This window comes from Amblyraja radiata, chromosome 15 (assembly GCF_010909765.2).
Source record: "Amblyraja radiata isolate CabotCenter1 chromosome 15, sAmbRad1.1.pri, whole genome shotgun sequence".
NCBI lineage: Eukaryota > Metazoa > Chordata > Chondrichthyes > Rajiformes > Rajidae > Amblyraja > Amblyraja radiata.
Genome location: NC_045970.1, coordinates 48,606,005 through 48,629,657, shown reverse-complemented (window position 1 = coordinate 48,629,657; position 23,653 = coordinate 48,606,005). Strand labels below are relative to the sequence as shown.

Genomic DNA, 23,653 nt, shown 5'->3' with positions numbered 1-23,653 from the left:
ATTAAATGCAACATAACAACAATAAATATACTTTGAATAACTGAATTCATTGTAAATTAGACCAGGAAAGCACATAGTGCAACCAAAGTTGTGCAATGTCTGCAGTGGTTCCCTGCCAAGTTTGGATTGTGGTTACGGTTGTGCAGGGTGATTCAGTAACTTTGTGGTTGATGGGGAGAAGCTGTTCTTGAACGAGAGATTAACAGTTCCCATGTTCCTGCACTTCTTCCCAATGGCAGCAACAGGAAGAGAACCTTGCATAGGGTGGTGCAAATAGCCTTTGATGATATTTGCTACCTTTTTAAAGCAGCACTTCCTGTAGATCTCTATGTTGGGGAGGTTAGAATGGACTTGGCAATTACACCACTTTCTATCGATTTCCTCTTGGCTGAGCGCTCGAGTTACGAACCAGGTTTTGTGGCAACCAGTCAGTATTCTCTCTACCGTACACTTGTAGAAGTTCAAGAGTATTCATAAATTCTAGGAGCAAAATGAGGCCTTTAGGTCTACTCCGCTACACAATCATGGCTGATCTATCTTTCCATCTCCATTCCATTCTCCTGCCTTCTCCCATAACCCATGATACACTTACTGATCAAGAATCTGTCAATCAATGCCTTAAAAATATCAATTGACTTGGGTTCCACAGCTGTCTGTGGCAATGAATCCTGCATATTCGGTGACATGCTGAATCTCATACGGTCATGTCACTGGAGTAGAATTAGGCCATTCAGCCCATTAAGTCTACTTCGCCATTCAATCATGGCTGATCTATCTCTCCCTCCTAACCCCATTCTCCTGCCTTCTCCCCATAACCTCTGACACCTGTACTAATCAAAAATCTATCTCTGCCTTAAAAATATCCACTGATAGCCTCCACAGCCTTCTGTGGCAAAGATTTCCACAGATTCACCACCCTTTGACTAAAGAAGATCTTCTTAAACTTCTGAGAAGGGAGGCATTGGCGAGCTTTCTTAGTGAATGCAACAATGTGCTGGGCCCAGAGCAGGTCAGAGATGTGAATGCCCAAATAACATGAAGCTATTGATCCTTGTCACTGCCATTCGGCCGATGAGGATTGGGGCATAGTTCCCTCAGTATATCCTATCTGTAGTCAAAATGACCTTCTTGGGTCTTCTGAATGTTCAGGGCAAGATTGTTATTCTGGTATCTCTGAACTATGTTATGTATCTCCTTCCAGTATTCTGACTTGGCATTATCTGTTCTACATACAACAACGTTGGTATCATTGATAAATTTAAAGTGTAGGAAAGAACTGCAGATGCTGGTTTAAACCGAAGATAGACACAAAAAGCTCAGCGGGCCAGACAGCATCTCTGGAGATGGACTGAAGAAGGGTCTCAATCCGAAACGTCACCTATTCTTTTTCTCCAGAGATGCTGTCTGACGCGCTGAATTACTCCAGCTTTTTGTGTCTATCTTCGATAAAGTTAAAGGTGGATTTGGAGCCAGGTCTAGCTACAGTCAAGGGTGTAGAAAGTAGGTCAGGGGGCTGATCAAGGTGGCCCTGTCCTGATGCTCAACTAGAAGTTGTCAATCGGTACTGAGATTGAGGTCTGCTAATAAGGAAGTTGAGGATCCAGTTGCATTGGGAGGAGCAGAGGCCCAGTTCCCTGATTTTACACGGAGCATGGAAGAGACAATAGCGTTGAATGCCAAGCTGTAGTTCGATGAACAACGGTCACGAGTAATCTATAACGGGCCAATTTTTAAAAAGAGAGCCCAGTTACACATGACAATTTGTACTGTAACGCCCATTGTCTATCTGTACTTATCTACTTACAAAAAAATTGTACATATGATTGCATGCATGTTTAAATGTGTGAGTTTAGATCATCAATGTTAACACTGAAGTCACAAGACTAGTTAAGCACTCGGCTCCTAATCTATAATCAAATACAGACTAAATCACAATCCAAACAACAGATCTTAGTTCCACACTCAGAATACCTTCCAACTTTTTTCTCTCCCAGAATCAGCTGTCCAATTGCCTCCGTGATTAGAATAGAATAGAATAGAATGCCATTTATTGTCATTTAAACAACAAGGCTCAATCAAAATGTTCGTTGCTGCAGTCATAACAGCAAAAAACCAAAACACACGATTAACACAATTTCACACAAACATCCATCACAGTGAATCTCCAAACACCTCCTCACTGTGATGGAAGGCAAAAGTCTTATCTCTTCCCTGTGCTCTGTTCTGTATTCTTCTCCCGCAGTCAAACTGCTGCATCGAGCTGATCGAGGCTCTTGATGTTAGAGCCCCCGGCAGGCGATGGTAAGTCCCGCGGCCTTTTAAGCCGCGCTGGGCGATGTCAGGCCCCGCTCTGGGTCGATTTAAACCCCTCAATTCGGGCGGGCGAAGTTGCCGCTGCGGGAGCTCCGAAAAGCGGTCTACCACCGGGGATCCGTGAGCTCCCGATGTTACCGTCCACAGGGCCTGCAACCGAAGCCTCCGAAGCAGCCGCGCGCCACCAAAGTGCTCCGCGCTCCGAAGTCAGCCATGGTGAGTTTGCAGGCTCTGCGACTGGAGCCCCAGGTCGATTCCGGTTGGAGCCGCCAGCTCCACGATGTTAGGCTCCAACAACAACGGAGACTCGACAGGGAAAAGGTCGCGTCCCTGTTCAGGGAAGAGATTAAAAAGTTTCCCCCACCCCACCTCCCCCACATATACACAGCTAAAAATAAAGTAAAACTAAAACCAAAAACATACACCTAACAGGACAAGAAGACGACAGACGGACTGCAGTCGAGCCGCTGCCACAAGGCGCCGCCACACCGGATTAACAATTAATTAGAAATTTGAGGCAATGGTGTCATAACCAAATAATTAGTTAATGTAAACTGATACACATTTCATAAATGCAAAAGGTTAAAGGAGAAGTTGGAAATGTGGGTATATTTCACATAATATTTTTAACGATTTGGATTGGAACACCAGAATTGATATTTACTGATACAGGATAGATATTGGAGCTGTAGAGAACACCAAAAATGGTAAGCAATCCGTTGCATAGGAAGATATAAAGTTACAACCAAAGAGCAGGAAGCATTTCTGCAGCATATATAGTCAGCGAACACAACGAACTGAACAATAACTTTTGTGTTATAAAATTCTGCAGTTTTTGCAGAATTCTGAAAGAGATTGCAATCATATTAATCTGAACACAGGTACCAAGAATGGAGTTCTGGGCCTGACTCGCTGCATTAGTTTATGCTCTAGCACAGAGATTCATTACACATGCAATTGTGAGCTAACACATCTTTAATTATGAAAAATTCCAGTCATGCAAAACAAAAATAAAATGGCAAAATATGTCAGTTGCAACAACAGCAAAAAAGATATTCGGAATTAAATAAAACTAGTTAAAATGCATTGTTGGATTATTGTTTGTTCACTGTATCTGATAATGCACATAATTTGAAGACAATAAGAGAGAGTTAACAACTGTACATTCCTCTGATATGTTGCCAAAAATTGACCACGCTGTCTTTGAGGGAACATGAATTTTTCAGTTCTTTGCCTCAGGTAACTTGAAATTCAGCCACTGTTGTGGTATTTTCGCATTTCAAACAAAGGACATATTTCCAAGTAATAATTGCCTCAAAATGGTAATTTTATTATGAGTGGGAGAAAACTACAAGCAAGAGAATTTTCCTTAAATGTCCAGCATCACAAATAGAAATAAAATTTCTATTGTAAAACTAGATGATATCAAGACAGATTAGATAACACAAGTGGATTTTCAGCCTTGCTTGTCCAAGCGGGAGGCATGGTGGCACAGTGGTAGAGTTATTGCCTTACAGCGCCAGAGACCCAGGTTTGATCCTGGGTGCTGTATGTACAGAGTTTGTGTGTTCTCCCAGTGACCTGCATGGGTTTTCTCCGAGATCTTTGGTTTCCTCCCACACTCCAAAGGCGTACAGGTTTGCAGGTTCATTGGCTTGGTGTAAAATAATGTAAAAAATGTCCCTAGTGCGTGTGTAGGATAGTGTTAATGTGTAGGGACCACCTAATCGGTAGCAAAGAGCCTGTTTCCGCGCTATATCTCTAAACTAAACTGAGCTGCAACGGCTCAGACCAGAGGACATTTTGTTTACATTTTCCACAGATCCTGTTTAAAGCCCCTGGATCTTTACAATGCCTCACAGTTATATTGTTGTCTGGCAATGGTTAGTATTGTGCTTTTTTTTTTGCCAAATAAATTACATTTCAATTAGTAAAGTGCTATTTTATTTTGAATTATTTTGAAGGGCTGTAGCGGCGGCGGCCCGACTCGCTGATGCGGCATTCCAGCTTTCGGCAGCGGCCCGGAGCTGAGGCAGCGGGACTAGGAGCTGATGCAGCGGGACTCGGAGCTGATGCAGCGAGACTCGGAGCTGATGCAGCGGGACTCGGAGCTGATGCAGCGAGACTCGGAGCTGATGCAGCGAGACTCGGAGCTGATGCAGCGGGACTCGGAGCTGATGCAGCGGGACTCGGAGCTGATGCAGCGGGACTCGGAGCTGATGCAGCGAGACTCGGAGCTGATGCAGCGGTGGCCCGACTCGCTGAGGCAGCGGGACCCGGAGCTGAGGCAGCGGGACTCGGAGCTGAGGCAGCGGGACTCGGAGCTGATGCAGCGGGACTCGGAGCTGATGCAGCGGTGGCCCGACTCGCTGAGGCAGCGGGACCCGGAGCTGAGGCAGCGGGACTCGGAGCTGAGGCAGCGGGACTCGGAGCTGAAGCAGCGGGACTCGGAGCTGATGCAGCGGGACTCGGAGCTGATGCAGCGAGACTCGGAGCTGATGCAGCGAGACTCGGAGCTGATGCAGCGGTGGCCCGACTCGCTGAGGCAGCGGGACTCGGAGCTGAGGCAGCGGGACTCGGAGCTGAGGCAGCGGGACTCGGAGCTGAAGCAGCGGGACCCGGAGCTGATGCAGCGGGACTCGGAGCTGAGGCAGCGGGACCCGGAGCTGATGCAGCGGGACTCGGAGCTGAGGCAGCGGGACCCGGAGCTGATGCAGCGGGACTCGGAGCTGAGGCAGCGGGACCCGGAGCTGATGCAGCGGGACTCGGAGCTGAGGCAGCGGGACCCGGAGCTGAGGCAGCGGGACTCGGAGCTGAGGCAGCGGGACTCGGAGCTGATGCAGTGGTGGCCCGACTCGCTGAGGCAGCGGGACTCGGAGCTGAGGCAGCGGGACTCGGAGCTGATGCAGTGGTGGCCCGACTCGCTGAGGCAGCGGGACTCGGAGCTGATGCAGCGGGACTCGGAGCTGATGCAGCGGTGGCCCGACTCGCTGAGGCAGCGGGACTCGGAGCTGAGAGGCTGTGGCGGGCCGACTCGGAGCGGAGACGGCGTTCCGGCTTTCGGCATCGGCGACATCACCACGGAGGTCCGCTGGACTGGAGGGCGGCATCTTCGGCCTGGGTCGCCTCAGCGCAGAGTGAGAACAAGGAGGGAAGAGATAGAGACTAAGACTTTTGCCTCCATCACAGTGAGGAGGTGCTTGGTGAACTCACTGTGGTGGATGTTAATTTGTGTTTATTGTATGTTTTGTTATTTATTATTATTGTGTATGACTGCAGGCAACGTAATTTCAATGACAATAAAGGAATCAAATTCAAATTCAAGTGATGATTAAATTGGAGGAATGAAAAAAAAATCAAACAAGTAGAAAATGTTATGATTATTTATATTTGTACTCATCTTGTAAACGCCATGGAAATTGAAACATGAAACTCCACAAAAAAAAAAGATGTCACTCTTTGGTGTACAATAAGCTAGTTGTACCGTTGACATGTAATGACTTAATAATGAATAAAAACAAACCTTTTTCATCATCTTGTTCTGTTTGTGGAAGAATTCCACTTTAATATCTCCACATACTGGCAGAGCTTGAGGAAACTCAAAATACATGTACTTTTCTTCACGCCTGGTCGGTCCCAAAGAGGAAGTGAAGATCTTCACCTTTAGTTGCGACACCACAAACATAGGATCTAAGAATAAATAAAATATTTAGCTTTTCAGTCTTTCCAAACTTAAAGGTATTTGTTTGAGGATTGGCGTGGGGGTGGGAGGGAAGAACAAAGGAGGACCCCGCGTGGGGGGGGGGGGGGACAGCCGTGATGGAGGGAGAAGAAGAGGACTTGGAGCAGGATACTATGTAACTTTCTAAGTGCCCATTACACGGCAACTACCTTGCGTGTGCATGCAAAGAATTTCACATGTGACAATAAAGTCAATCAATATCATAGATATAATCTGCCATAGCATTTATCTTCCAGTAACTCAGCTGCAAAAATAAACCATCTCCATAATGGTTGATCATGAGCTCCTCGTATATAAAAGGGCATGCTATAAAAAGTGAATTCATAATTCAGAAATTCACGTGGTGTAATTTTTAGTTTCACTTTTATATATAAAGGCATGCAATTAAGCAAAAATTATGGGAATCAGCATTGCATGATCCTGAAAAACGAAAGGAAATTTTGCATTCGTCGCTCCATTATTGCATTCTCTGTTCACTTGCTTGTATTAGAATCGTTCTAAAGCACATCTTTTTTAGTGAAACAGGAGTAGGATGTGCCAAACTGTTCACAACTATAGAAACTAACATTTCTCAACTGTGTCAAAGGATTTGAAACAAATCAATTTGAGCATTTGTCAGAAACTTGTGAAAGTCCGGTTAAATGTGAATCGTCTTTTTAAAAGATATGTTTTGAGTGGGAAAGGAAGAATAACAATAGTAGAGCGAGTTAGCACATGGCCTTGTAATTGTGGGATATTGGTGTAAATCTACTCTGTCCGGAGAATAAAAACCTTTCTTACAATGGACCCTACATGAAGTCAGGTTATACTATTGTGAAATATTTATATAATTTGGCATTTCAGAGAAGCCCAGTTTGTAAATTGGTTTGTAAATAGACATATTCAAGCTGCAATGGGGTTCCAAAATATTAATTTTGGATTAATTTTACTGATCGTATGCATCCTTGTCACCTTCCCCATAGCTAACAAAGAACCATTCTACATTTCTTATCATTGTCTGCTTTAATCTGTCGTTTTCGCACCATACCCCTCCATATCTCAAGACTCCCTCCCCCCTGACTCTCAACCTGAAGAAGGGTCTCGACCCGACACGTCACCCTTTCCTTCTTTCCAGAGATGCTGCCTGCCCCGCTGAGTTACTCCAACAGTTTATGTCTATCTCCAAAATATTCAAGTTGCTAATTGAAATTTTAGGAACAGCAGGAAATGAAATTGCCAAATAATTTTTTTTGTTGAAAATAGCAATAATTATTTCCAGCCAATTCACATCCTGCACATACAGTTAATAGATCACCACAGCTAATAGGACTTAGTTTGGTACGCACAAATCAATCTTAAGGAGCAGTCAACTGTTATCACTCCACCATCACCCTACGCGGTATTGACCACCTGAATTAAGTTTTATGTATTAATCAATAGCTCTGTGGGTAAAATGTGGAGCAGCAATCTGCTCAAACTTTAGTTTTAGTCCCTCCCAAACTATCCCAGGATTGAGTGGGTTAACATATGATGAGTGTTTGACGGCACTGGGCCTGTGCTCGCTGGAGGTTAGAAGAATGAGGGGGACCTCATTGAAACGTACCGAAATGTGAAAGGCTTGGATAGAGTGAAGAGGATATTTCTACTGGAGGGAGAGTCTAGGACTAGAGGTCATAGCCTCAGAATTAAAGGACATTCCTTTAGGAAGGGGATGAGGAGGAATATCTTTCGTCAGAGGGTGGCGAATCTGTGCAATTCTTTGCCACTGAAGGCTGTGGAGGCCAAATCTATGGATATGTTTAAGGCAGAGATGGATAGATTCTTGATTAGTACTGGTGTCAGGGGTTATGGGAAGAAGGCAGGAGAAAGGGGTTAGGAGGGAGATAGATCAGCCACGATTGAATGGCGGAGTAGACTTGATGGGCCGAATGGCCTAATTCTGCTCCTATCACTTATAGCTTTATGATTCATGACCTTATAATCTGGGTATATTCCACATAGCCTCATAAATGACTATTCAATAATTTTTTTTCAGATTTTTCTCAGTTGAGCAGTCTAATAGGTTATTGGGCAAACAATGCTAACTAGCATTGGAATGGTCAGTTTAAAATGCTTATAGTTTAAATGTTGTTGAGAATATGCGAGAGCTTTGCTTAGATAATTTTCTGCATTTCAATTCTAACTGATCAACAAATCTGACCACCATAAACCTGAAGCAGCAATGTAATAATATTACCTTTCGCATTATCTCTGATCTCTGAAAAGGAATTAAAACTTACTGCATGTTCCACCACTGAACATTGGAACAGTTTCAAACTGCATCTTGTGAAACAGTAATGCCACTGGTTTGTAATCCAATCTGTGCTTCAAAAGATAGCTGTAATAATATACATAGCGCCTCTGGCTAGGAATTGTTACGCCCTGAAGAAAAACAAAAATGTATGCATTATTGAATAATACAGCATCATTGCTTTGAGTAGCTCAAATTCTAGACCCCGAGTAAAATGGCAGCGAGTTTACATCTGGCAACAGGAGCAAAAAAGATGACGCCATATTCTATAGTTTCACCGCATCAATTAGCATGGACCAAATTCTCCGCTCAGTAATATAACATATTTGAGACGACAGACAGTGTACGACCAGTGCACTAAAAGCAAGACAAACAATAATATCAGATGGTGGTGAATCTGTGGAATTCTTTACCACGGAAGACTGTGGAGGCCGTCAGTGGATATTTTACAGGCAGAGTTAGATAGATTCTTGATTAGTACAGATGTCAGAGGTTATGGGGAGAAGGCAGGAGAATCGGGTTAGGAGGGAGAGATAGAACAGCCATGATTGAACGGCAGAGGAGACGAGTCTGAAGAAGGGTTTCGGCCCGAAACGTCGCCTATTTCCTTCGCTCCATAGATGCTGCTGCACCCGCTGAGTTTCCCCAGCAATTTTGTGTACCGGCAGAGGAGACTTGATGGGCCAAATGGCCTAATTCTGCTCCTATCACTCATGATCTTATGAAATATTCTTGCGTAAAGTTAGTGATTTAAGAATGTGGTTGCACCAGAGAAGGTGCAGTGCCGAGGAAATTCACCAGAATGTGCTCCTGGGATGAAGCATTTGAGTTACAAGGACTGACTGGATAGGCTGGGTTAGTTTATTTTAATCTAGAAAATGAATGGCGACCTCACAGAGGAATGCAGAGATTACGTGAAGCATAACTTAGACGAGCACTTGAAATGCCAAGGTACAGAAGGCTTGATGGACAGCGCTCCCTGTAATTCTTTGCCGTCTTGGGCAGAGCTGTACACAAACCAAGCTGTGTAATGCAACCCAATAGTATGCTTTCTACGATGCATCTGTAAAAGCTGGCAAGAGTCATGGGAGATGCTGAGCTTCCCTAATCTCTGAAGGAATAAAGGGGATTGGTATCGTGTTTTAGCCGTGGCTTCGGTGAAGCTGCTTTGTCTTGCTGACATTAAAGAAGAGGCTAAAATAAAAATGAACTGCAGATACTAGTTTATATTTAAAGATAGACACAAAATGCTGGATTAGCTCAACGGGTCAGGCAGCATCGCTGACGAAAATGGTGAAGGGTCCCGACCCGAAAGGTCACCAATCCATTTTCTCCGGAGATGCTGCCTGACCCGCTGGGTTCCTCCAGCTTTTCGGTTTAAACCAGCATCTGCAGTTCCTTCTTACACATTAAGAGGCTGTTGTCTTTATTAATAACACAAAAGCCTTTCACAATCTAGAGCAAGTGTGTCAAGAAATTGATGGAACATGTGTGCAGCTTCAATAGCACTCCGGCGAAGCAGCGTAGGGATATTTCATCCATTATTTTAAACATTTATGCTTTTCATGCTGTGAAACGATGCCCGCAGCATGTATTGTCTACTAAGTGCTTTGCAGCATCTCCCAAGACACAACAAATACTACCTGCAAAGGAGAGGGCAGCAAGTGCATGGAAAGCACTTCCACCTCTAGTGAAGTGATTCTTTAAGTTTAGTTTTAGTTCAGTGATACAGCGCGGAAATCGGCTCACCGAGTCAAGCACCGACCAGCGATACCCGAACGCTAACACTATCCTACACACACTCGGGACAATTTACATTTTTATACCAAGCCAATTAAGCTACAAACCTTCACGTCTATGGAGTGTGAGAGAAAATCGAAGATCTAGGAGAAAATCCATGGGGGCCACAGGGAGAACGTAAAACTTCATACAGACAAGCACCCATAGTCAGGATTGAATCCAGGTCTCTGGCGCTGTAAGGCAGTAGCTTTACCGCTACGCCACTGTGCCGCCGTGATATATCAGGTGATTTTTTTGGAAATATATTGGCACTATCTTGTAATGCGTGGTCTAACTTAAAAAGGAACAGGTGACATTTTGGGTTGAGACAGATGGGTCTCAACCCGAAATGCCACGTATTATTTTTCTCCAGAAATCTGCCTGACCCATTGAGTTACTCCAGCATTGTGTGTCTATCAACAGCCTAAGTTAATCTTAACTAAATGGGTGGGAATTTGCTGATAAATGCTCTAAAATTATTAAACCAGGATGAAATTAACATTATTGTAATTAAACCATTAAATATTTTGCTTCTGGAGTATATATCTAAAGTATACTTCTAAAGCATATTTAGCTTCTGGAGTTCCCAAACTAAATACAAAGACCAAGAACAAACAACATTGGTAAACACTACAAAACGAAAATGAATACCAGATATTGTGGGAGTAATTGATATTGAAAAAAATCAAGGAGCACTCAAATGTGAACATATTCATCAGAAGGTACCTTCAGTGGTTTGATTATGGTTCTAGTCCAGGTGGATTAGAAAGAAAGTTTAGATTAGTATAGAGGTACAGCATGGAAACAGGCCCTTCGGCACACTGAGTTCACGCTGACCAGAGGTCACCCATTCACACTAGTTCTGTGTTATCCCAATCCACTACCTACACACGAGTAGCAGTAAGGTGAGGTGACAGCACTACCAGCCATGATTCTGTGCAGCTCTAAATAATTACAAATAATAAATGAGCAAAGCGTAATAGTTTGAGTACAATGAAGAGGAAAGGAAGAGTTTCCAAAACTAAACCTTCCCTGACGATTAAAGGTATTTTAATGAATGATTGGTCACAATGGTGAACCAACCTAAATATAGTAAGTACAGAAAAATTGAAAGGAAAATAAAGGGTAATGAGACTTATCCAAAATATAAAAAAAGGAACATTAAAATCATGGATAATCATGATAACCTTATCAATAATAAATGGATTAAAAAGGCAACACTTGTAAAGAATGGGGAAATTAGCGATAAAATAAATCATATGGAAGGCAGTTGCATTGGCCTCAGCACAGAGGACACCGCTAATCATACTTCAATCAGAAGTATGAAAGTGGATAATGAACTGTCTCTACAAGGGTTTGCAGCATATTAAATTACTTTTAAAACACAAAGTATGTGTGCTATAACACCAGGATAAGCACTCAACGAAGAAAACCAAGCCCAAAGCCAAAGTAGCATCTAAACTGAAGATAGACACAAAATGCTGGAGTAACTCAGCGGGACAGACAGCTTCTCTGGAGAGAATGGGTGACCTTTCGAGACCCTTCTTCAAACCAACCATTCCTTCTCTCCAGAGATGCTGCCTGCCCCGCTGAGTTACTCCAGCATTTTTTTGTCTATCTTCAGTTTAAACCAGCATCTACAGTTCCTTTCTATACAGAGTATGTAAACTTCCTATACACACTTATGCTATAGGACAATAACTAACTCCATATTCAATTATAAGCTGACTACATATTAACAAACACATACAAACTAATCTTGTAGATGCCAGTATATCATAGACATAGAACATAGAAATTAGGTGCAGGAGTAGGCCATTCGGCCCTTCGAGCCTGCACCGCCATTCAATATGATCATGGCTGATCATCCAACTCAGTATCCCGTACCTGCCTTCTCTCCATACCCTCTGATCCCCTTAGCCACAAGGGCCACATCTAACTCCCTCTTAAATATAGCCAATGAACTGGCCTCGACTACCCTCTGTGGCAGGGAGTTCCAGAGATTCACCACCCTCTGTGTGAAAAAAGTTCTTCTCATCTCGGTTTTAAAGGATTTCCCCCTTATCCTTAAGCTGTGACCCCTTGTCCTGGACTTCCCCAACATCGGGAGCAATCTTCCTGCATCTAGCCTGTCCAACCCCTTAAGAATTTTGTAAGTTTCGATAAGATCCCCTCTCAATCTCCTAAATTCTAGAGAGTATAAACCAAGTCTATCCAGTCTTTCTTCATAAGACAGTCCTGACATCCCAGGAATCAGTCTGGTGAACCTTCTCTGCACTCCCTCTATGGCAATAATGTCCTTCCTCAGATTTGGAGACCAAAACTGTACGCAATACTCCAGGTGTGGTCTCACCAAGACCCTGTACAACTGCAGTAGAACCTCCCTGCTCCTGTACTCAAATCCTTTTGCTATGAAAGCTAACATACCATTCGCTTTCATTGGGGTTATCAAGTGGGCACCTCCTTTCACTGGTGTTTTGTTGAGTTCGGCCCACGACACCTCAGTCAGTTAAAAGGTAGAATGTCATCTGAAGCATCCTAGATTACTAAAGGAAGCATAGGTAGAAACTGCAGTCTCTGGCCAAAATCTTCCAAGACACCCTTGATATGAAAATGACAGCTATTGACGATTCTTTTTCAAAAGAGGAGAGGGAGAACTTCAACCATTGCATGCCAAAAACAGCAGTGGAAAATTTTTCAGAGACAGTGGGGAAGAAAAAAAACCTGCACTTTAAAGTGCTAACTAACATCTAGTCTAAGCCGGCTTAAAGCAAATTATTTTTAGCTAACTTTTGTTCCTTAACAAAAGAGGGAGAGTTCAAGAAGGGAAATTTGATGTCATGGTTTATAAAAGTAGTTGATAAAAGTCTGTCAAATTGTGCCAAAAATGCACTAACTCCATCAGATTAAAATACTGTAACTATGTGGATAAGACAATGGTTAAGAAACTAACGAACGATAGAAACTAAACTCACAAATTTAATAACTGGGAAAAAGGGAAGACGCTGAGGCTGATAAAGGTGGGAGACAGATGGCAGATAAAATTTAAATGTATAGATGCAAGAGAGATGCAATTGGTTAGGAAAGTGACAGGAGACAAACTAAATAAACTTGGCTGGTGTGCCATGATCTAGGAGTCTATTTATGCAAGTCCCGGAAGTGACCAATCGAGCTGAGGCCACTATTTAAAACACTTGCTTATTTCCATAAATAAAGGAATAAGATACCAAAAGCTGCAATAAAGTTGAAAAAACATCCAGCTAGAATATTAACAATTTAAAAAATAAATTAAGCATTAAATATTAAAAATGTTAAAGAAATATATGCAGCTCCTTAAATTGACCAGAATGTGGTTTGTAAATTGTTGGAATAAAGAATTGCATCGCACTTGTTTATTACTTTGCTAAACAACTTATTTTGGAACCATAAAAGCGTTTAAGACCACCATTCTTCAGTGTTAGGAAACTCAAATCATATAAATATTACTGTTTACTTCCATGTTTTGCTCCAGAACAGAATGTGCCAGCTTGTTAGTAACGCCACCACATTCCCAATTTTCCTACAATAAAGTTCAGTCAAATGCTCATACAATGATATCATTTATCATGCGCGATGCAAAAGACAATTAAATATATTGATATTTCTCATTAAACTGAAGACATTTCACATAAATCAGCTACATCGGTATTTTCATACACCTTTCCAAAATTCCAATGCTAAGAACAAATATTAGCTCTATATTAATTTGCTATTCAATCATGTACTACAGTTGCGTATTTGTACAACTAAATGGGCCTGTCCCACTTGAGCGATTTTTTATGTTCGCCGAGAGTAGTCTCCTCAATCGCACAAAAAGTCGTAGCGTCTTTCTGGTCGCCGCTAAATTTTTAACATGTTGAAAAATTTTCAGCAACAGTGGGTTTGACGCCATTGAGTGCAGCTTGACTTCTCCTGACGTAGATGCTGTCGTAGGTTGTCGCCGGGATGACGTAGGTTGTCGCCGGTTTTTCGCCGACCTGCTACGACTATGACAGTCGCCGGCAGTTGCCTAAAAAAATCGCCAAGTGGGACAGGCCCGTACTCTTCTAAACCCACTTCCACTGACCTTTTTGTCTATAGTCCGTGCTTGGCCATAGAATTCTAGGGCTTCTTGTGCTTTTAAAAATTTGCCACGATGAAGCAAATAAGCACAGATCATTACTCCTGTCCGTCCCTTTCCAGCTTTGCAATGGATTGCTGCCACATTATTATCATCTTCACTCAGCCAGTAATCTAGGTCTTCACAAAATGGCTTTATGAGTTCTAGCTGTGGTGGATTGTGGTCTTCAAAAGGATATTGTGCGACTAAGAAGAAAAAAAGATAAGTGATTTACAAAAATAAGCTAACACATGAACAATGATATTGTGCAAATAATCCGCACGGAGCTCACAGCAAAAAAATTGACGACTTGATCGCAAATTAAATATTCAATTTTGTAGAGACTTTGGGATCTTTTCAAAAAATTTACAACATGACACAAATGGCCATTAACACAAATATACAAGAATACTGCACAGAAATTTAGGATATACTTTATTTATATGTACCAACACCATTATTTAACTGCTCTAATAAAATTAGGATCACAGGTATTCAGTATCGAAAGATGAATCCAATGCATATATTTGATAATTTTGCTATGCACTTGTATCTTCTATCACTAAGATTTAGAATCATTATAATGTAAGGGGAGCATTATTATTGCTACTTTACTTGCTATATAATCAATCTGTACAATATATTGTGGTTTCTACCATCAGTTACCTATGCTAAATGACAACAATTTTTATACTCTTTTATGCACACTTCCACATATTTCTACTCTGGCAAAAGGTAAGATAAACACGAGGTTTTACCCATTATAATAATCTGCAATGGAAGATTTTTAGTAATAGTTCACTCACCTCTGCAATTAAATTTAGTAGCATCATAATGTCTTTCTGCACATCTGCAAGGGAAATTTAAAAACATGTTAATCATTACATCTGAAATAGAATATAAAATTGTGTTAACAATGCATTTATCTTATTAAACATACTTTCAGTATTTGGTTAGTAATAATGTTCCATACCAAAGATCATCTTCCTACATATTACTCAATATTTGCTGACACCAGCATAACCAATTAGGCACCAAATATCACAAAAGCATAAGGCAAAGGCAGATGTATGATTAGTCATTGCTGGAAATGAACCACTCTTATTGGCTTTGGGGGAAAAACAACACAGGCAACAGTAGAGTTACAGCGCCAGAGACAGGGGTTCGATCCTGACTGTACGGTGCTGCCTGTACGGAGTTTGTATATTCTCCCCTTGACCTGCCTAGGCATTGCTCCACAGGTTTGTGGGCTAATTGGCTTGGTAAATTATCCCTTGTGTGTAGGATAGTGTTAGTGTGCGGGGATTGCTGGTCGGTGCAGACTCGTGTGGGCCGAAGCCGTATCTCTAAACTAAACACCTTGCCAAATGATTTTTATTCAAATGCTTTGAGCAGCGTATCACTTCTGCATTTGCACTGTCGGCAGTAAGTAAACACCACTTGATCTAATAACTTTGAGTAATATGATAAATATTAATTATTTTGCCCTCATAGCAAAAAATGGCCAAACTTAATAAGCACCATTGAAATGAAGTGATTTTTATAAACTATATTGTTTGCATATTTTGACACATGTTTTATAGAAGTATTAGTAAGAACCTCAGCAACTTCTCTGGGCAGGATACTTATAAGGCTTAACATGGAAATTACACTGTTGCTGTCCAAACCGCCTTGTTCCTTGAGAAACCATGATAACCAAGGACTTTGAGGACCTGAACATTGAAATAAGGGGTAAGCCATTTAGAACAGAGATGAGGAAACACCTTTTCACACAGTTGTGAGTGTGGAATTCTCTGCCTCGGTGGAGGCCGGTTCTCGGAATACTTTCAAGTGAGAGCTAGATAGGGCTCTTAAAGACAGCGGAGTCAGGGGATATGGGGAGAAGGCAGGAACGGGGTACTGATTAGGGATGATCAGCCATGATCACATTGAATGGCGGTGCTGGCTTGAAGGGCCGAATGGCCTACTCCTGGACCTATTGTCTATTGTCTATTGAAATACTTGGTTTGGCATGGTTGATTACTTAAAAGACACTTCGCAAACATGCCAAAGATGTTCAAGGCTTATTTAAGCATTAATGAATGTTTAATGGCACAGTCAATATTTTATCATTAGAAATGAGAAGAGTACAGATAACCTATCCAAAAGTCTTAAAATTTCCCACATGCATTTCAAACAATGGGTATAAATACTAAACGGTACCCAATAAGCCTCACAGGGAATTCAAGAGGAACTTGAAATGGTTGGAAGATGGTACTGACTACATCTTGGACAAGGTAAATCAAATGACATGGATGAATTCAAGGGAATGGTGAGATTCCCCAGTACAAAGTACCACACTACAAAGACAAAATTGGTAGGAGAGTATGCGAGATAGCGAGATAAGAACATTAACATACAGCACAAACACAGGCAAATAAGCTGGGTTAAATGGCTTGTTTTTGTACTTGAAGTACACAGAATATTTTCTATATGTTGGTCAGGTTTTCAAACATTCAGAATGCTCCTTCTCACTGCTACGTAGACATTGTAATAGCAATACTGCGGCACCTAATTCTCTAATACCTTGTATATCAATGAAGTGGAGAAGAAGAGGGAATGAAATGTGAAGAGCTGTCGACACTTGATAATGTTAACAAGAAACCCATTTACAGGTCGTTCTGGTACAACTGAAGTTTGCATATTGCCAATAGATATAATGCAATCAATCATTGAATTAGGGAACACTGTTTGCATTACATGGGGCAAACTAGTTATAACGCGATTTTGATTGGGAACTAGAGAGCCCGTGAAAAGAACTTTGGAAATTGACAAACAGAAAGATAGCTGCCTTGGGGGGAAATATTTCAGTTTATGGTCTCTATATCTCTCCACAGTAATCATTTACCACTCAAGAACAAAGAGTCTGCCAGTTTCACCCTAGGTGGCCATTGAAATTGACAAGCAATCCCTTCCATTGACACATAAACAACTACACTCCATTACACAAGGTAACATACAGCCTTTACTATTTTTAGCTTGAAGTAGAAGTAAACTTATAGCTTTTAAAGCTCTTTTGAAAATTCTGCAGTAAATAAAAATGTTGTTATTGCAAGTCTTAAGCACTCTTGCTTCTCAGCCCCCCTTTCCCCATTGACACCATTGTTTAAATAATGTGATTTTCTATACTGCAATGCTTTTTAGGAGTGCAATTATTGCGTTACAGAAGAACTACCTGTACTGCAAGTGTCCTTGACCGTATAAACACACCAACATTGAACTGTGAACAGAGAGCCCCCTACTTTCTGCTTGGCAAAAGATTAATTAAGATCAGTTTCATAAAGATGTTCAAGTGACTTCAAAAGAAAGTCATTGTTATTTTCATTCTTTCCTTAATTTTATTCTCCGCATACCTTTTATTTTTCAAACTAGAAGAGATCGTTTAACCTGGCTGATAAAAGCAATAAGTGAAACATGAACAACTACATTCAACACTGGTGTAATGAGGAATTTCACACTTTGAAAACCACACCTGCGGTTTGCAAAGTGTAAACTCTTTCACTACCAACAGCAATCACAAAATAAAACAGAACATGTGAATTTCATTTTGGCAGTTATCACCACAAGGATGAATTTTGCTAGAGAAAGCTTTAATTGACTACAGGCTCAATTACCATGATCACAATGTGCAGGAAGGAACTGCAGATGCTGTTTTAAACCAAAGATAGTAATGCCCCTGTCCCACTTAGGAAACCTGAACGAAACCTCTGGAGACTTTGCGCCCCACCCAAGGTTTCTGTGCGGTTCCCGGAGGTTGCAGGTGGTTGCCGGAGGTTGCAGGTAGTTGAAGCAGGTAGGGAGACTGACAAAAACCTCTGGGAACCTCCGGGAACCGCACAGAAACCTTTGGTGGGGCGCAAAGTCTCCAGAGGTTTCCGTTCCGGTTTCCTAAGTGGGACAGGGGCATAACTCAGCGGGTAAGGCAGCATCTCTGGAGTAAAGGAATGGATGACATTTCGGGTCAAGACCTTTCTTCAGACCAGAAAAGGCACCTATTCCTATTCTTCAGAGATGCTGTCTGACCTGCTGAGTTCTCCAGCTTTTTGTGTTGACCAAGATCACCATTCAGTCAAGGGCTTGCCATACTTTGTGCTGCTGCTTATTTCACTGCTGCTTCCATGAGTGTGTGATGAGGTCTTTGTTCAGGTCACTGCTGTTACACTGAGACCTATCATTAACCACCATTGATTCCTTTTAGCTTCTCACATGATTGTTTCCTTGAGCTGAGACTGCAATGTACTATGAATTTGGTGCAATGGATTGCAATTTCCAGCACATCTCTTTGTTCCAATCGTTCCATCAAGCGCTCGCTCTCTCTCCACACACACACATATAATATATTTGCTGTATATATATATATATGTGTATATATATATATTATAGTGTGTGTGTGTGTGTGTGTGTGTGTGTGTGTGTGTGTGTGTGTATATTATACATATTATACAGCAATATATTAAATGGCATCACACGGCATGAATAATATCAATAGCAGGATGATATATCTCTCCTTGCCTGAAACATTTTTACTTTAGTTGGCTTGATGCGTCTCAAAATATCAAAACCTTTACTGGTTTCCTGAGTCTTAAGTTCAATGGCAATTCTGACTCATGCCATTTTTATTCCCATAATTACTGCATACAGTGTGCATGTATGAAGGTTTGCACTGCTCCCTGAAAATGATTGCAGTCTTTTGATGGCGTGTTCCACGGCTGGAGATTTTTGAACTGGACAACGTGAGGCATTTACATTGACAGTAAGAATGGCCATGATCGTCCTTGTCTGGTTCATATCAAGTTTAGAGCTTGCCATATCGTGTATGGTTCCACCAGTCGTGATGAGGTCTTTGTTCAGGCTGCTGTTGTTCCACTGAGACTTGTTATTAACCATCACTGATGAGCTCCACCCAAGATCACAAGAAATTGCAGAGAGCTGTGGACATAGCCCAAACCATCACTCAAACCAACCCCTCTTCCATTGACTCCATGTACGCTTCACGCTGCCTCGACAAGGCCACCAGCATAATCACGGACCAATCTCACCGCGGACATTCCCTCTTCTCTCTCCCAACAGGCAAGAGGTACAAAAAGCATACCTCCAGATTGAGGGACAGTTTGAGGCAACTGAACCATCCTATCACCAAATGGAGAGTGCTCCTGATCTACCATCTACCTCATCGCAGGCCCATGGACTATTTGTTATCACTGGACTTCAGTTTTTACTGGACTTCATCTTGCACTAAATGTTATTCCTTATGTAACTGTACACTGTGGACATCTTGATGTAATCATGTATAGTCTTTTCTCTAGCACACAGGAGCTCTTTTCACTGCAACCGTACACGTGACAACAACAAACTAAATAACATTAATCTCTCACTACTGTTTCCTTGAATTAAGGTTGTAAACCATGACAAGGCTTCCATTCTGCCGTGAATTTGGTGCAATGGATTTACAAAGATGCAATTCCTCTGTAGACAATGAGGGCTTCCTTCCAAATCTTGGTGAAGCGGTCTTCATTGTATGATGGTCGTTAACTTTAGTGCTCCCAAGCATACACAGTCATACATGCACGCCCATCCAATGACTTGGCTGTGGCCAAAGTCTCAAGCCGATGATTTTGGTTCACAGGGTTTTATCACATGAATATTTTCTTGAATACTTGATGCAAACTTGGTGTGGTGACAGATTTTTATATTGTTTCAAGGATTTAGTCCTTTAGTCACTTTAATTGAAGACAGGGGATCAGAAGATAATCGATAAGCACCCATGAGCTCTCCCCGAGACATTCAAAGCCGTCGAAAGATGAATCGTCCAAACACAGTCACTTGATTAATAGTTTCTTTATTGTAGTGGTAAAAACAGTAAGATAATTCATCCAAACTTCTTGTACAAGTACATATTAATCATACTCGTGGTCATGCTCGTGCATGGTCGAAAACTATGCCCTCACCCCCATTCTTCTTGCGCGAGAATCCCAGCCGCAAACACGCCTCAGACTACGTCTAAATCCCACCCCAACTACAGTTCCTTAGTACACCTGCCAATGTTTATTGTGTCTTGGGAAAAGTCAGATGATTTTCTTTGCAAATTCATTTTTCTGGTAAGATATTTCCAGTTAGTAGCAATACAAGGCATGAAACCGGGAGCAGCAACATGATGGACTCTGCCTTAAAATTTAGTTCCAATGGCACTAATGTCTGGGCATAGGTTTCCAGGCAAACATTCTTTCCCAGTGACCTATTTGTGGGGCAGCCTGCTGTGAAAAGTATAACTGAGGCTCTTTATGTCTCTGAATGACTGCATTACACAAGAGGTAGCCCAATTTGATTCCTCAAAAATCCCACCAAATTACTCTGCTCTAAATCTGTCCATTGAGCCTCTGCTCATATTAAGATAGGCTGTGTAACACTGAACTGAAATTTGAAACTTCACGGTGTATAAGAAGGAACTGCAGATACTGGTTTAAACTGAAGATAGCCACAAAAAGCTGGAGTAACTCAGCGGGTCAGGCAGCATCTCTGGAGAAAAGGAATAGGTGAAGTTTCAGGTCAAGACCCTTTTTCAGACTGGATTAATCCAACGGATGAGGCAGCATCTGAGAAGTACATGGACAGGCGACGTTTCAAGTCGGGACCTTTCTTCAGACTAGTTCGTCGCAATGTATCCTTTAACATTACTGCAATCTAATTAGGCAGGCAAAGGCTGAAGATAGATGCTATCATTTTATGAGAGTCAGTTTCAAAGTCAAAATGATCTAGATTAAAGTTTAGTAAAGGTACACAAGCTGCATCAGGTTTCCAGATGACTAATGCTATCCGTTATACTCAACTGTAGACACTCGGTACATAACTGTTCAATAAATGCAACCAGTGTACAGGCTAAATTATGGTCCCGTCATTGAGCATTCCATAATTTAGATTGTTTTCACAGAACTCTGGAACTACAAGAAGCAAACAATTTATTTGACCCCATTAGCCACTTTATCTATTTGGTGAACAACTGCACAGTACGCGACTAACAAAATAAATCAGGAATTGCCATTTGTTTATGTAAGATAATGATTCCAAGAATGAATAGTGGCAGACTAGAGGGGAGAATAGAAAAAAGAAATAGCAGATGCTGGTTTACAAAAAAGGACAACAAAAAAAGTGCTGGAGTAACTCAACGGGTTGGGCACCATCTCTGGAGATAGTCTGAAGAAGGGCCCTGATTTGAAACATCACCTATCCATTTTCTCCAGTGATGCTGCCTGACCCACCGTTTTGGCGTAATTTGGTGACATCACCGAATCAGAGAGGGCAAACACGCACACATAGAAACAAACAAGATGAGAGTGTCAGTAATATATAGAAGATAGATAGATAATAGCCCAACTTTACTGAATTGCCATACCAAACCCAAACACACCAGCTAACAACTTTTCATGCAATGATATTTAGATCGCCACTATCAGCTGCGCAAGAACAATTTCTGCTTGGCAATTAAAGCTTGATAAAATTTGAGTATGGCCTGGATACAACTGCTTGACTATATGCACAAGAAAATAATGCCCCAAAGAACCTGTGGGAATGAGGAACTAGAGAGGCTGAGATGGACCCAAAAAGCAGCTTGTTTCAACACAGAAGTCCAGAAATACGAGAGGCAAACAATGAAGTGCGTTAAGATATGTGACTGGTCCGAACAATAGAAAATTAAATGCAAGGCAAACCGACGTTATACACGCCATTCAAGTAAAATATATAATAATGCAGTGGTGAAATGGAAAAGATATAGTTCAGCGATTTAGCAATCATGGTACATTCTGATGTCTATCTACACTAAGACAAGTGAAAATATATTTGGATTTACTGAGTGTTTTCACAAAATCAAGACATGGTGGGGCAGTTACTGCAGCACAGTGGTAGAGCTGCTGCGCTACAGCACCAGAGAACCGGGTTTGATTCTGACCACATTAGCTCACACTTTGGATAGAATTGCATTTGCCAACATTCTGACCACTTGACTTGTTCATCGACATCTTCCCATTGCCTGCATCCTTCTTTGGCATCAACAACAATTTTTGTACCTCCTGGATATCTCAAGGTCCTTGAATTTTAGGCCAAATCACGATACACAATATGTAAAAGCTAAGAACCTTATTTTGAGCCTTGCAAAAAAACGCTTAAAAACAACCTTTCCCACTACTGAGCCAAATGTGTTACTTTCTTTAGATTCCAACAACCAAGTTTTCTAGCTACACCACTAATGTGAGCTTATTAAAAACACTGGTAAAACCCACTTACTAACCCCACTGACCTTTGTCAAAAATCAAACTGGTTGTGGTTTCCGCTTGTATTTAGACTACTATCATTCTGGCCAAAGAGAAACAAAGTAGTATGTCTCAATGACTAAAAAAGACAGTGCTGGAGTAACTCAGCGGGCCAGGCAGCATCTCTGGAGTATATGGATGGGAGTCATTTCACGTCAGGTCCTTCTTCAGACAATAATGACTAATTTGGTGCTTCAAAAATCTGTTCAGAGCGCATATCAACTTACGCCCCCACAACAGCAACTGCAGACATGTCTCTGGTCCTACACTTACCCCTGAAACATTCGGTTAACTAGGACACCTCCATCAGATTCTTATTTATTGAAAATAACTCCGCCTTCAGCATCATAATTCCAAACATAGTCATCTCAAAACTCCTGTACTTAGAACCACTCTCTGCAAATGGATCCTCGACTTTTTGACCCATAGACTGCAGTCAGTAAGAATGGCGCACAACGTCCTCTAGGATAATTCTCAACACCGGTGACCTGAAACGTTGTGTCCTCAGCCCTCTATGCACTCACAATTGTGCAGCCAAATTCTACTCCATTTACAAGTTTGCAGATGACGCCAAAGTAGTGGTGGATCTCAAATAATGACGAGACAGACTACAGGAAGGAAACAGAGAGCTTAGTACCATGTTGTCAAGTCAACTTCTCTCACAATGTCAGCAAAACCAAGGAGCTGGTCATCAATTTCAACAAACGGGACGGAGTACACTCCTTAGCCCGAAACAATGCTGAAGTGGAGGCAGACGAGAAGTTAAGTTCTGAGGTGTAAATGGCACGAACAATTTGACCTCGTCCAACCACATTAAACTCTGGCCAAGAAAGCACACCAATCCCAGTACTTCCTCAGAGAATAAAGGAAGTTTGACATGTCTCCAATGACATCAATGTCCAGAAAAACACCATAGAAAGCATCTTGTTCGGATGCAAAGCTTTGTATGGCAACTGTTCTGCTCAAGCCTTAAAAAGATTATAGAGGGTGGTGGACACAGTCAGAGCACCAATTTAGGTGCTGTGTACTTTTGGTTGTGTGTTTGTTCACACAGGATTAAATTCATT

The 23,653-nt window shown here is 41.8% G+C and overlaps 1 protein-coding gene across 1 annotated transcript in view; it reads right to left on the bottom strand.

Moving 5' to 3' along the window:
• pten (phosphatase and tensin homolog) overlaps window positions 1–23,653 on the bottom strand; it is a 111,910-nt gene that overhangs the window by 9,233 nt on the left and 79,024 nt on the right. Inside the window, exons 4-7 of the mRNA XM_033034368.1 lie at window positions 15,048–15,091; window positions 14,209–14,447; window positions 8,314–8,455; window positions 5,837–6,003 (exon numbers count right to left, since the gene is read on the bottom strand). Of these exons, the coding sequence (XP_032890259.1) occupies window positions 5,837–6,003; window positions 8,314–8,455; window positions 14,209–14,447; window positions 15,048–15,091 (592 nt within the window). The remainder of the gene's footprint in view (window positions 1–5,836; window positions 6,004–8,313; window positions 8,456–14,208; window positions 14,448–15,047; window positions 15,092–23,653) is intronic.